General features: G+C 35.3%; 1 protein-coding gene across 4 annotated transcripts in view; it reads right to left on the bottom strand.

Moving 5' to 3' along the window:
• The window catches only part of LOC133047770 (desmocollin-2), a 36052-nt gene that overhangs the window by 13829 nt on the left and 7136 nt on the right, over window positions 1–15087 (bottom strand). For 3 of the 4 annotated variants that reach the window (XM_061131263.1, XM_061131262.1, XM_061131260.1), the window contains exons 2-10: window positions 13678–13762; window positions 12312–12511; window positions 11149–11268; window positions 9602–9757; window positions 8471–8615; window positions 7091–7257; window positions 2765–2899; window positions 1992–2177; window positions 12–265 (exon numbers count right to left, since the gene is read on the bottom strand). In XM_061131263.1, coding sequence (XP_060987246.1) covers window positions 12–265; window positions 1992–2177; window positions 2765–2899; window positions 7091–7257; window positions 8471–8615; window positions 9602–9757; window positions 11149–11268; window positions 12312–12511; window positions 13678–13762 — 1448 coding nt within the window. The remainder of the gene's footprint in view (window positions 1–11; window positions 266–1991; window positions 2178–2764; window positions 2900–7090; window positions 7258–8470; window positions 8616–9601; window positions 9758–11148; window positions 11269–12311; window positions 12512–13677; window positions 13763–15087) is intronic. The other variant, XM_061131261.1, reaches the window with a different exon arrangement.

Below are 15087 nucleotides of genomic sequence, written 5' to 3'. Positions count from 1 at the left end.
ATTACAAGTACCTTATGCCACTGCTACTTCTTGTTTCCGGGTCATATGCTTTATAGCCAATGTTCTTTGTTCCCACTGGTACATTTTCTTTCATTAGAACAGTTTGTACCCGAGGGTCACACTCAGGGCCCTCATCCTGATTTAGCACATTAACAGTGATTGTTGCTGTGTTCATGGTTGATCTTGAACTACTACCAGTATATGGAGCTTCATTAACTACACCAATTTGCAGGGTCACCTGCTGTTTTTCTTCATAATTCAGTGGCTACAAAAGCAAGCAAGTTGAAAATCAGATCAAGAGGCAGTACTTGGCCATGTGAACTAGTGTATACCTAGTTAGCTTCAGAAATACGTACTAAGTGCTGGCTCAAGAAGGGTCATGAAAATACTAAACATATACCCACAAATGTGCTGATACAGTATTTGGGTAGAACCAGCAAAAAAAAAATCCTTCAACTGCAAATTTAACACAACATCACAGGTTCTAACAGCAATTTCAGATAGTATTTAATGAACTATTATTATTTGAAATATTACTTTTGGGACTTCACGCTCTAATCAACAGTAACTTACTATTTCATCAATTTGGGCATCCTCCTATCCTATCCTATCCTATCCTATCCTCCTGAGATAAATACAAATATCTGTACCTCCTTTAGGGTAGAAAAGGTGGGTCAAATTTTATAAGATGTTTTTAAGATAAGAGACAAGAAAATAGAAAGATTATGGGCTTTGCACTTTCCTTTTCTACCTTTTTTACCCCAATTACTCTTTAAAAAGTGGGTAGTACCAAGTTTAATGGAAGGTGTTAATTTTATGTTGCCTGATTCGTAGCTGTATTGAAAATGGGTGAAACCATTTCCCAGAAGACAGAATTTTTTTTCCTTTATCTTTTAATTGGAGGAAAATTGCTTTACAATGTTGTGTTGGTTTCTGCACTACAACTCGAATCAGTCATAACTATACATACATCCCCTCTCTCTTGAGCCTCCCTTCCCTCCCTCCACCCCACCCAAGGTCATCACAGAGTATACCAGGCTGGGCTCCCTGTGATGTCAAAGATCTCACAGAGATAAATTTCCTTTCTATAATGCCAAGGATTAGGGCAGGGTTGGAGGAAGAAAGAAACAAGATTTAAGGGACAATCCCTTTGCTGTTTGAAGCAAATATTAACCCACAGACTGCAGCTAATTTTCATCACAGTAAGAAAACCCAATCATCATTTTTAATCCATTCTCTTTGTGAATGTAGAAAACGGAAACCACAGAGACCCAGGATAGAATTATGTTTTAGTAAAAGAGGCAGCAGAACCATAGGCTTCTATGGTTTTGTCCAAAGCCAGAGCTCAGGTGACTTTATGGGTTAACTCTGCCACCTGAATTAGCAGTGATGTCTCCTGAGACAATTAGAGATTATTAGAAAGAGGTTTTGGAAGTATTTACATCTTTGAATGATTGAGGACTCCCGTTCTGAACCAGGAAGTTAAGAACCTAATGTACACTGTATTCAAAAGAACAGATCTATAAACAGCTTCCCTATGAGTCTGACCAAGAATAACTCATTATTTGGGAAATTCAGTAATGAAGGAGAAGCTCCTTGACACAGTGATAGAAAGAATGGACTAGGAAAGCCTGGCAGTGTCCCACAGGTGCCAAAGCTGTGCTAGCTTTTTAATTGTTAAGAGATACTGGTTAAAACAAAAAAAGGAAAAAAAAAAAAAACCCAGAGATATTCGTTACAAAGTGGGTACTATATCATATTAATTGAACATACATATATATAATAATTCTAAACTATCATACCTTTACAAAATGTTCTCCAAAATGAGTACAATCATCCCACTATATACATGAAGAACACAGTATTTACATTTACTTAACTGTCTATTTTAGATCTACATTTACTAGAATTCCTTTATTTTCATTAAGCTCTAGTATACTAATCTATCATATTATAAGCTGCACATAACTAATTTGCTGATTTATTCTTACCTTAACCACACATAGAACTCCTTCATTGGTTTTGGAATCTGTTACAATTTTAAAATTTCCATCTTCGTTACCCTTTAAAATGGTATAATTAGCCCTCCAATTAGCAGTATTAATTAAATCCTTATCCTGAACAGCAACACGTAAGATTTCCACATCAATTCTATTCTCCTCCACGGATGCCACATACTAAAATAACAAAAATGACAAAAGAAGTTTAATTAGTAATTCTCACAAAAGCAGAACATCATGTAAAGTAAGCCTGGTTCTTCTAATTTCCAAAAATTATGTTTAAAAAGTAAAAGTGAAAGTTGCTCACTCGTGTCCAACTCTGAGACCCCATGGACTATATATACAGTCCTGGCCTGGAATTCTCTAGACCAGAATACTTGGAGTGGGTAGCCTTATCCCTTCTCCAGGGGATCTTCCCAACCCACGGATCAAACCCAGGCCTCCCACATTACAAGCGGATTCTTTACCAGCTGAGCCACAAGGAAAACCCAAGAATACTGGAGTGGGTAGCCCATCCCTTCTCCAGGGGATCTTCCTGACCCAGGAATCAAACCAAGGTCTCCTGCACTGCAGGTGAATTGTTTACCAACTGAGCTATCAGGGAAGCCCAAAACTATGTTTACATGATTTTAAACCCCAAGTCCAAACTACTGACATATGGCTGGGAATACTTCATTTGAAATCACGGGGCATGAAGGGAGATGTGCATATTTAGCAGTTAACTCTGCCTTTTACATTTTCTCATATTAAAATCACACACTTACAGAAGAACGGGTGAATGTTGGCAAGTTGTCATTCACATCTTCAATATTAATGATGCAAGCTGCAGTTGTCTGCAAACCAAAATACTGACCATCCATGTCTTGTACTTTAATTTTCAGCTGGTATTTATCAATTAGCTGAAAAGAAAGTAAGAATTTAATTACAAAGTGAAAGCAACTTTATAAATGAAATCATAACTTATTCTATAATTTTCCTTGCATTGAAAATTTAAGAAGTACACTATTAGACTTTATATTATCACATACTTGCAGAGGAATAATTTCTTCATACTAATTTTCAATTAATTTATGAAAATATAGTAGTTTCTCAAATTTAAAGTGCTACTCATAGAATCAACTTGGTTTTTGTATTTAACAGAAAGAAAAAATACTGTCATAACATACTTAAAATTGCCTAGTAATTAATCAAAATCTTTATCTCCTATTCAAAGTACATTCTTACATTCAAAAATACATTAACAGTGACTCTATACCAGTCTTATAATAAAGCAATAACATATACTTTTGTAAAAGTGGTGGATTTTAAATATTTACTTGACATTAAAAGATTAAATTAGCATGAGAAGAAAGTTCTGGAGCTTTGTAAACATTTTTTTTCTCCTCATGGAAAATAGTGTCTGTTTTTTAAGGATTTTCTATTCTTCAGAGATTGCAGACTCATCACTAGTTTAAGAAAGTGTGTTTCCCCTCATAATGGTCTCATCTGTCACAAGTATTGAGATATGGAAGGATTAACAGCAACTCTAATAATAATGCCACCTAGACTGAACATTAGGAAGCTTGGGTTCTATTCCCAACTTCAAAAATAGCAAATGTAATCTTGGACAGTTGGAAAAGTCTTTTTCCTTAGTTTTCCTCTTCTATAAAATGATGATAATAACACCTCTGCTAAGTAATTGACCTTTTATCATGAGACAAAAAATATATAAAATACTTCCTAGCCTTCCACCTAGAATAGTTGCCCTTCTCTTAAAAAACCAAATTGAACCGGGGTCTCCTGCATTGCAGGCAGATTCTTTACCAACTGAGCTATCAGGGAAGTCCTTTCCTCCCCTTAGACTTCTTAAACTTTCTAGTCCTCATGCACTGGACTCAATATTACCTAAAATAAAACTATTCACACTATTTCTCTCAATGGCTATACTTTTTACACTCCTGATTTTTCCTGATTTACTCCTCTCTCATAATCAATCACATATGTAGAGCTGAAACAATTAATGGTCTTATTTTATTCAAAATTTTTAAAAGCTCAGACTAGTATACTTCTAGGAGGAAATATGCATTTTATTTGTAGCAAACTATGACTTATTGGGAATGATCAACTGGCAGATAACACAAAGACAGAAATAAAGGTTGGGACTTAAATATCAACCTATGATTATCTTCAGATGGAAGAAAAATTCTGATGCTTAAAGAGATTAAAGTGTGGAAGGCCAACAGAAAAAAAATCAGAAACCTGGGATCAGAAAGTGAGTCCAGAGCTTTCTTGGGTAAAAGAACTCCAAGACTCCTTCATTAGTCAAATGTTCTCAAGTGTTTTATCAGAAGAATCTATTTAAGACTCGATAAAAGAAAACTTGGTTTATAACCTGCTCTTCCTGAGCATACAAATTCCATGAAGAATCTCTAATCTGTAGACCTGTGACAGCAATCCATTCATTTAGCAAATGATACCCCATTCTTCACTGGCATGTGCGTGCATGCATGCTTGCTCAGTCGCTTCAGTCGTGTCTGACTCTTTGTGACCCTAGGGACCATAGCCCACCAGGCTCCTCTGTCCATGGGATTCTCCTGGCAAGAACTCTGGAGTGGGTTGCCAGTTCCTACTCCAGGCAATCTTCCTGACCCAGGGATTGAACGCACTCTGCATTACAGGTGGATTCTTCACCCCTGAGCCACCCAGGAAGCCCTTCACTGGCACGGACTTATTTTAAGAATATATAAATTATAAGTAACAAAATTGAATTTAAAAATAGAAATTTTATTTAGGAATATCCTTGTAAATGCAGTAAAAATGATTAACTTTAACCACTGTTATTAAATCTCAACCTTCAGTCCACGTGAAGAAATGGGAGATATGTATAAAGCCCTTCTGCATAATATAATATGATGTTCTTCCAAGCAAAAGTACTTTCAGGATTGTTTGATTTAGAAGCTAAACTGTTTTTACATAAAAGACACCTAAGGTTATTCAGTTTGGTATGTGGAAGACATTTTGGCATACATAAGGCAAATCTGTCACTTAAAGAAAAGGCTACCTGATGCAAATGATCGATTGGAGCTTTCAAGCAAAAATAAGGATTCTAGAAAACTTTTATGAACTATTGTGGTATTAATGGAGATGAGTAGGGGATTGTTTTAATATTCTTTAATTAAATGTGTCAATATTTGGGGGATCTGCATAACTCAGTGAACCAGTATTTCCCATATGACTAGTGCGTGATGTTACAAAACCACACATGGTAAATAAACTAGTCGCTTATAGTACAAGACAATGGATTTTGATATGACAAAGTATGAAAGTTCACAGACAAGGCTTCTTAAGAGTGCACACTGTAAAACGCATTTATCAAACTACCACCTGTCAAGCTTTGGTGTAGTATATCAAAGAAGACTATCCACAATATCTGGAATTACTATTTTTTTTTTTTTTGGAATTACTATTAAAATACTCCTCTCTATTCTAACTTCAGGTCATCTTGGATTTTCTTTATATACCTTGACTAAAACTATATAACAGACTGAACGCAGGAGATATGAAATCTAATCACTCTTACATTAAGTCAGGTATTAATCAGATTTGGAAAATGTATAATAATGCTAATCCTCATTCAATTGTTTGTTTTGGAACTGTGGTTATTTTTATAAAAATATTGTTTATATTAACATGTAATACCTTAAATGGTTAAGTAAATATATATTTTTTAACTTCTATCAGTTTTAAACATTTTTGGATTAAACAGTGATAAATATAACCCACATAAACAAAAGCCTGGAATTGTCAATAAAATTTAAGACTATAAAGGGCTCCTGAGACCAGAAAACTTGCAGACCACTTCCCTAATCCATGGGAGAGGAAATGAATTAATACGAGTTTTAGGAATCAAAGGGAAAACCTGACAAATACATATTACTATATTTTAAAATTAAGGATTATAAAAGTAGGAAGTAGGTCAGATAAGCTACTATAAGAATTCAGATAAATAAATGCTAACTGTTGAGTAACAGTTGAATAACAAAATGAATAATTACTAAACTAGGATAGCTGCAGGGACAATGGATAGATATGAATGTAACATCATTGTGGAGTTAATATCAACTTGCTTTGGAAAGTAATTTGACTTGCAAGAGGACACATCAAATACAATTTTGAGAACAAAAAGTGAAAAGAAAGTGAAGTCGTGTCCGACTCTGCAACCCCATGGAATGTAGCCTACACCCTTCGTTCATAGGATTTTCCAGGCAAGAGTACTGGAGTGGGTTGCCATTTCCTTCTCCACTTGAGAACATAAAGCCAAGGTGAAAATAGAAAAATCATTAAAGGAAAAGAATACTCTAATGTCATTTTAACTAAAAGCATGGGAAAGAGAACATGTTCAGAAGGAAAGAAGAATTCTAGATGCACTGCATCTTAGGTAGCTGTGAAATGTTCAAATAAGGATTCCTGTCAGTCAACTGAAAATATTGAATCAGAGATCAGCAAGAGATAAACTTTCATTTAATCTATGTAAGGGGAAAATGTAGATGAGATTGTTAATGAAGTTACACAGATAGAAAGAGGAGCACTGTTATATGTAGATAAGAAAACTCCACAAATTCCAAGTTTTACTTTACAATTACATTTCTTGTTTTTTTCCAATTATAAATATGTTTATATTAGGAAATTTGATTTTATAAATCATATAATCCAGGAGAGAATGAATTAGCAGTTCAAAATCAGCATGCTGCAAGGTTAACGACCTCCACCAACCTACCTAAAATAATTTTTGTTAGATTCACAATATGCTTTTCAAAAGCTTATCTGCAGATAACATACAGAGAAACATAGGTACTACCAAAAGAGCCGACTCATTAGAAAAGACCCTGATGCTGAGAAAGATTGAGGGCAGGAGGAGAAGGGGTCAACAGAGGATGAGACGGTTGGATGGCATCACTGACTCAATGGACATGAGTCTGAGCAAGCTCCAGGAGGTGGTGGACAGGGAAGCCTGGCATTGGCATGCTGCAGTCCATGGGATCACAAAGAGTCAGACACGGCTAAGTGACTGAACAACAACAAATCAGGTTTTATTTGTTAGCATTTGTTACCTCTCTGTCTAGCTGAGATGACGATGTGGTGATCACGCCTGTGGTTGGATGCATAGAAAAGAGGGTAGGTGATGCTGGAAACTGCTCGATGATGGAGTACCTTAGACGCGTGTGCAGGGTGTCAGGCTCATCTTTGTCTGTTGCACAAACCTGTCCCACGGTAGTACCTACATACACAAAAATCCTCTTTAATTTCCAAAACCTTTACAGTTCCAACTTTCCCTTTGACTCCTCTCTATCTACCATAAAAAAGTTTTGCACGACGAATAACAGGAATAGCATTTGTACATTTTCAGGATTCCATATAAAGTATCACTTCCTTTCAAATATCCCAATATTCCAACATTTTGAAATTTGGTGACCATATCCATATTTACTACATTTATTGTATAATTTTATAAATGTTGATAATATCCCCCCATGGCCTTTGTATTTCTTAACTAAAGAATTCCAATTATTCTTTAAGCTTTTTCTATTTATAAGCCTGCACTTAAATTGATCATATGGGTCAGTTTGCTCTGAAAATTCTTAGCTTTCTTAGATCTTTCTAGAGGATGACTAAAAATCTAATTCTAACTCCTAGTTGAAATGGTCCATTTTTTAAGAGATTGAGAAAATAAATCATTCTCTAAGACCTTTATAACAATGCCCAGAATGCATGTGTGTGTGCGTGCTAAGTCACATCAGTCGTGTACAACTCTTTGCGACCCTATGGGCTGTAGCCCACCAGGCTCCTCTGTCCACGGGATTCTCTAGGCAAGAATACTGGAGTGGGTTGACATGGCCTTCTCCAGGGGATCTTCCCGATTCAGGGATTGAACCCACATATCTTACATCTCCTACCTTGGTAGGCAGGTTCTTTACCACTAGGGTCACCTGAGAAGCCCAACGATGTCCAGAATACAGTCTGTCATTTAATCACTACAGAACATCAGCAGATCTCTTCAAGGTTAAGACTTCCACTGCTCAAGAACTTCTTTTCCAAAAAGAATATTCTAAACATATTCTTGGATTATTTAGAAAACATGGTCTCTTAAAAGTATTTCTTTTATCTCACACAGAAAGGCAAAATAACATTGAGTAACTCCTATTTTTCAGGCACTATGCTTGGCATTCAAGGCATACTGCGCTTCATTTAACTTTGTATGTTAGCATCTCATGTTACAGATGGAGAAACCAAAGCTTGTCAAGATTAGGAAACTTACCCAAGGTCACGGCACACAGCTAGCAAAAAGCAGAGTAAAATGCCTCCCACAGCCAGCTGTCTGGCAAGTCCCTTGCTCTCGGCAGCAGACTGTGCTACCTCCCAGTGGCCAGGATGAAACTCAACTAATGAACTGCAACACTACGCTGCCGTACATTGCCCAGGTGGCGACTCACCAATTTTGCAGTTTTCAAAAACTTTAAAAACGTAACTTGTTTCTGTAAAAATTGGGTAGTTATCATTTTCATCCTCAATTCTGATGACCAGGGTCAATGGATATTCTGGAGTATATCCATCCGGAGTTGTTGCAAAGGCAACTAGCTGTGAAGAGAGTAACATTGAAAAAAAAAAGCGAAAATAAAATATGGTTCAAACTTGCTTATGCTTTGCCTTTCAACTGGAGACTGTTGAGCATCACAGTTTGGGTTTTACCATTTGATACTACTTTTGAATGTGAGCATAATCTTAATGCCACAAGAGATGGCTAATTTCATTGTGTACTATGGCATTTTATATCTAATATAGTAACACAGACAAACTTGGTTTCCTCATCATTGCTGTATTGTTGTTCATGAATGTAACAGTTTTTATTATTATTTTCTTGAAAGGGTCCTGAGAACTATTTTGTTTTGCTTGCAAGTTTCAAGTGCAAGTGTTTTAAATACAATTTTCTGGATCTTTTATAACTGAATTCTTAGGATTCCAAACTCCCCAGGTGCAGTCAACTGAGATATTATTTTATTTTCTAATTAGAATTTTAGTCATATTGATGGCTATATTTAGATAACTGTCTTCATAAGAATTTTTTAATTTAAAAAGGAGTCAGAAATGGACCAAGTGAATGGCCATAAATTGTGTCTAGAATGCAATTTATTCTTTTGATTATACAATATGAATTTAAATTCCATTTTATCTCCTCCTTACTTGCTCACAAATTAATTTTCTCTCATTGCAAAGGCTCTGAGGCTTAACTTCTGAACTTGACTTATCTCCTATGGCATCACTCTCAGTACAATAAAGAGGTTCACAGATCTTTTCCACCAAATAAATAATTACCTTAAAAGTGGTACTCTTTTTCTTTTGAAAATAGAAATAGTAAAACTGTAATTCCCGGAACAATCTAATAAAATTGAAGGCTATTTATTTTATAAAATTCTTTTTGCTTCCAGGCAACTATCAGGTCTGTACAACACTATCAGAGCACAGATGAAAAACTCAGGAAACAGAAAGAGTAACTGAATTGAGGAAGAGAAGCGAAATAGCCAAGCTTAATTTTACTAATACAATATGTAAACGTTAGACTTTACCTCAAATGATGGATATGTTTCACGATCTATAGAACGAGTACAAAACAGGTTTCCAGTATCTCTCTCTACATAAAATAAATTGCGAGGTTCTTTGTCAACTCCAGGCCCACTTATGGAATAGTAAATAGTGTAGTTTTGGGCTGTATCAGATTGAATCTAGAAAGTAGACAGTATATACATAAAAGGCAAATTTGTATTTCAGCAAAACTCTCATCTACACATTTTGCAATCACATTGACATTTTTATTACAATAAGTAATTACACTCTTTAACTTACTATTATGTATGAATAAAAGACAGCAATAGAATAAGGAAGCCTAATAATTGAGAAATTCAAGAGTAAGGCATGAGGAAAATAACGAAGTTAGTTTTCCAGGATAACTAACAAATACTTTCAAAGGCTACATGTACTTATATGGATCAAGCATTTTGGACTTTTCTTGTCTTAGAAAACAAAGTATTCTGAGTATGAAAAGTTATCCTTTCGTCAATTTTTTTAACATCTGAAGTTTTATTATATATAACAATATTTGAGACACTGAATTTAAAGTATACTGTCTGCAGGGCAAACATTTGGAAAGTGGTTTCCTTAATTAGTTTTTATTTCTCAGCATTGTCTTTATCATAGGGGTTCAACAGGAGGATGAAAAAGAGTGAAAATGGAAATGACAGAATATCCTGGTGAATGTGCTACTTTGATATTTGATTCAAAAGGAAAATTTTCTCTGGGATTTCCCCAGCAATCCAAAGATTAAGACTTTGCCTTCCAATGCAGGGGGCACGTGTTTGATCCCTGGTCAGGGAACTAAGATCCTACATCAAAAAGAATTTTTTCCAAAGTGTTTTCATCCTCTTAAGTAGGATCTTTGACTACCTATCAGGATGACTCACAATTATTTTCAAAAAAAATTTTTCTCAACTTTAAAATGCTCTTCTCTCAGTTGCACTGAATTTATTGGTGGGCTCTAAACAATGTTTCTCTCTCACCAATTCAAGAATTGGTGGGAAAGAAACCTAAGAGATAGACTGAATGGTAGTGACCACTGATAGTGGAGAAAAGCACAAAATTTGCTGAGGTTTCCACTGAAAGTTAAAAGAGAGAGAGAATATGTGGACCCAGTGCAATTTAAATAGTGAACTTGGAAAGAAACCATGGAAAGGTATACCATCTTTCCCTTTCATGGCATTTGATTTTTTATCGACAATTTCATCTTTTATTATGGAAGATGTTTGGGGGTTTTCTAGACTACATCCAGGCTCTGAGATACACTTGATGATATGAAAATCCATTGAAGAAGCATGTGTTTGAGAGTGCTAGACGGGCTTTACTGTTTTATAAATGGCTTTTGCATGACTACAACTGCAAAAAAGTATATACAGGTATAGAGAGATATATTTATACCATATATTAAGCATATGATAGACACACTCATTCACTCATATATTCATACATACACATTTTTAAAAATAATTGCAAACTCATTGTCCATATTTTTAAAAAAGATGGAAACCATAGACTCTCACAGTGAAAAGAAAGTAAATTGTACCTGTTGAAGAAAAAGTGGGAATGGACCCAAGGAATTCTCAGGCACTGAGCAAGGAATAGGAGCCCATCTTCTTTTGGCACGTCTCAAAACTTTCTCCTGAGAATGCTGTTTCTTTAGTACCTCAATTTGGAAAACAACGACAAAAAACAATAAAGTCAATTACTACTTTATTTTTAAACTTGAAAACTGATACATCTTTCTTCTCTCGTTCTCATGAGGATTAGCTGGGGAGGCGTAGGACCATGGTAGTGCTTGAAAACCAAACGAAATGTCAATACCATTAAAAAAAAAATGAAGAAAACCCTGCCCTAACTGTTATCTCAGCAATCCTCTCGAGAAAATAACTTGGTGGGAACACGGAAGAGAGAGAGAGATGGAATCGGAAGCCTAGGAGCAAAACTGGAAAAAAAAATTACTGTTGCCACACTGCCATGCAAAAACACAGGAGGAGAGATATGCAAAGAACGTTAAGTGGATAGGTGCCCTTCTAAATTCAGCATAAGCATCTTGCACTCACCAGCAACTAAGGAAGAGCCAGGGGGCCAACAGAGAGATCTGTGTCAGAAGGAGGAGAGAAACATGGTGACAACTCTCAAACGGCTGTCATGAATAATGGCCAGGGGTTGACCAGAAGTCATTTTGATCTTGAGTGTCACAAAGTCAAATGTGTGCATGAGATCCAAATCGTACCCTAAAATAGTCCTCCATTTTCTAAGAGTAAAAATTATGCTAAGATACATGAAACCCTAGTACTGCTGCCTGAATAGGACATCACAGTAAGTCATTAACATGTCCTACGAGTTCCTGAATCTTTAAAAACTACATACTCCAAATTACATACGAAAATCTTAAGCAATAATGTTTATTGTTTTGGAAACCTACTTCACAGTAAAGATCAAGAAAAGCTGCTCCATGTCTAATCTCAAGTTCTCATTCTGTCCCATATGCCAACTTCTTTTATGTCCCAAATAAAAGGAAATTATAACCTGGGATAACCTAGGTTGAACCACTCTTTTCCATTTCAACACTGTTAACCTGAGTCATGGTTTTCCTTCTTCAAGCTAAACTAACCTCTATCTCTTCTGATTCACATCTTCTCTGGTCATGTGAGTTACACCTGAAGAAAACAATTCATTATACTTCATTTTTTTACTTGGGCATACCTCTGTTTGATGCTCTAAAAGGACAGGTATCTCCTTCTCTTCTTGGGTCTCTGTGTTGGAAAGCAATATGGTAAAAGAGCGCTTCTCTGAGGACGAAAGAATGGCGTGTGTTGTATAGACTGAACCATCTTCTAAGATTTGGAAATCAGGGTCACTTGAGTGAATGAGAGTTGCAGATTTAAAGCACTCCCTCAGGTTAACTGTAGAAAATGCACAGAGCAGTCATTTGTAAGGTAAACAAAGCAATATATAGTTTTAACCGTAAGCTATGCATTTGAGGTGGTACAATCAAAAACTTTAATTACACTGTAATTAAGTTTTGCATTTTTTAAAAGGACATATGAAACTACATGGTTAATTAAGTTGTTCTTAATTAAACATATCTACCACGGCTTTTACCTACTTCACATCCTTTTAAAAAAAGAGACATTTGTTATGAAATAAAGACATGTAAACTCCACAGTCTGAATATAAAACTCACACCAAAAGAAGTTTTTATTAACTGAAACCAGCCACAGAGCAACACATGAAAACACATAAAGTAAGTTAAAGAGAACCTAGAAATTAGAACTGGAAGTTATTGAATTATTACTGAACTCTTTGCATCTGTTGTTAAATAGTCATCATATTCTGTCTCTACATTGATCTGATCTTTTGTGACACATTTGAGTTAAATGAAAAAAGTTAATTGATAAAAAAGCAATGAAAGTGTTAGTCGCTCAGTCGTGCCTGACTCTTTGTGACCCCATGGACTGTAGCCCACCAGGCTCCTCTGTCCATGGAATTCTCCAGGCAAGTATACTGGAGTGGGTTGCCATTTCCTCCTCCAAGGGATCATTCCCACCCAAAATCAAGCCCCAGATCTCCTGTATTGCATGTGAATTCTTTACCATCTGATTTTTACCATTCTTTGCCATATGATTCTTCATCATCTTTACCATTCTTCCCCACCAGAGAAGCCCATTAAAAAAAAAAAAAATGTGGAAATAAACCTCAGGAAGATGCCAAAATAGTTTAGGATAAAAATCCAAAAACAACACCCTTAAACTCAAGAAATAGTTTCAATACTATTTCTCAATTTCAAAGACATGTTTTGACACATACCATAGCCTACATCTAATGTAAATATTAGTAATTACTTCATTAATCAAATTAAAACAATTTTATGTTATATAATCACATCTTTCAATAAAGAACAATATTTTGTTCATTGGATTGACACCATATATATTAAAAAATATTGTATTACGGTGTACTGTGTTAGTTTTAACTATTAGTTCCAATACAGTCACCCTTCTAAGGATTACACTAATTTTACAAGATCACAGCAAATTAGGATTTATTACATATTTTGGCAGTTTCTTACCTCTACCAATTAATTTTTCAGCATCTAGTTTAGAGGGAACATGTAGTGTCACTGTTTTGCAGGCATCACAGGCAAACGTTAAGATCTAAAAATAAATCAATATTATGCATGAAAAAGAGCCTTTTCATGTGTACACAGTTTGCACACATCTGTATAATTATAAGTCTGTTTATAAAATTATCAAAATAATACCAAGCATATAATGGGATTAAGAATTCAGGAAAAAAATTGCATAGAAGAGAAGAACAAATCCAATAGAGAGCCATGGTTCCCTCCCTCACAAGGCATGTGAACCAAGAGAATTCCTTATCCTCTTGGACTTTGTTTCCTAGTCTGAAAATGGAGTTAATAATAACTTCACTAACTTACTGGGTATATTGGGAAGCCAATAACACCCTTTTGTGGGAAAATACTGGAAACTATTAGGAAGGCAGCAGAGATATGTAAAAAGAACAAAATAAAAACCAATTTAATGAGTCAGCAAATCGTTTCAATTATCTGTCAACTGCCTATGAGTCATGGTACCAAATCAAAAATATCCCAATCAAGAAAAGCCCAACACTTTTAAAGACAATCCCTGACTCACTGCCATGGAGTGACTTAAAAATTATTTACATGTGACCCCATGCATACAAGCACATGGTTTTGAAATATGAACTTATTTTGAACTTCTCATTAATGAGAATTAAGGTCAGTGTTAAAAATATTTCACTTAAAAATGTAAATGATTTCGTGATTTATGGTGAACCAGTTACAATACAATACATATCTGAGCACATTGAAAATAAATTCTGTATAACAGATGCTTCTGAAAGATTGCTGGTTGTTTTTATCTTTTCTATATTTTTGCAAAGGTTTTTGACTGAAAGCAAAATAGCTAACCAGTATTTACATTGTTATTTAAAAATCTATAAACATAAATTAAAATCATCAAAATTGGGATGAAAATTTTTGTCTCCAAAACACATTAAAGACCCTTTTAATTACCCAATTTAAATTGTGTATGAAGAACTAAGCATGACAGAGATTACATTTCATTTGGAACTAAGCAAGGACACAACCAAGAGACTACACTTGAATTGGAAATAAAAAGATGAGAAGAATTCTCACTGGTTGCCTAGTCTAGAGCAAACAGGGGCAGACATGAGAACAGCCCAGCTCAAGGGGACAGAAAGCACACTCCCACTGATTCAATTCAACCCACGTTTCTTGGTTGCTGCCTGGGTGCCGGGCAGTGTTCAAAGACTACCACAGTGAACAAAGAGAATTTCTTGACTTCACTGAGATTATCTTATAATAAGAGACAAAAAGTCAATACACAAATGCACAAAGATCACATAACACCATGACTAAGTGTTATAAGAAAAGTAAAACAGGGAGAGAGGGGGATAAAGGAAAAGAACAGAATGA

The sequence above is a fragment of the Dama dama genome, chromosome 27, assembly GCF_033118175.1.
Source record: "Dama dama isolate Ldn47 chromosome 27, ASM3311817v1, whole genome shotgun sequence".
NCBI classification, from domain to species: domain Eukaryota; kingdom Metazoa; phylum Chordata; class Mammalia; order Artiodactyla; family Cervidae; genus Dama; species Dama dama.
Note: the sequence above shows the minus strand (reverse complement) of the source record. Positions and strands in the feature narration are given on the sequence as shown.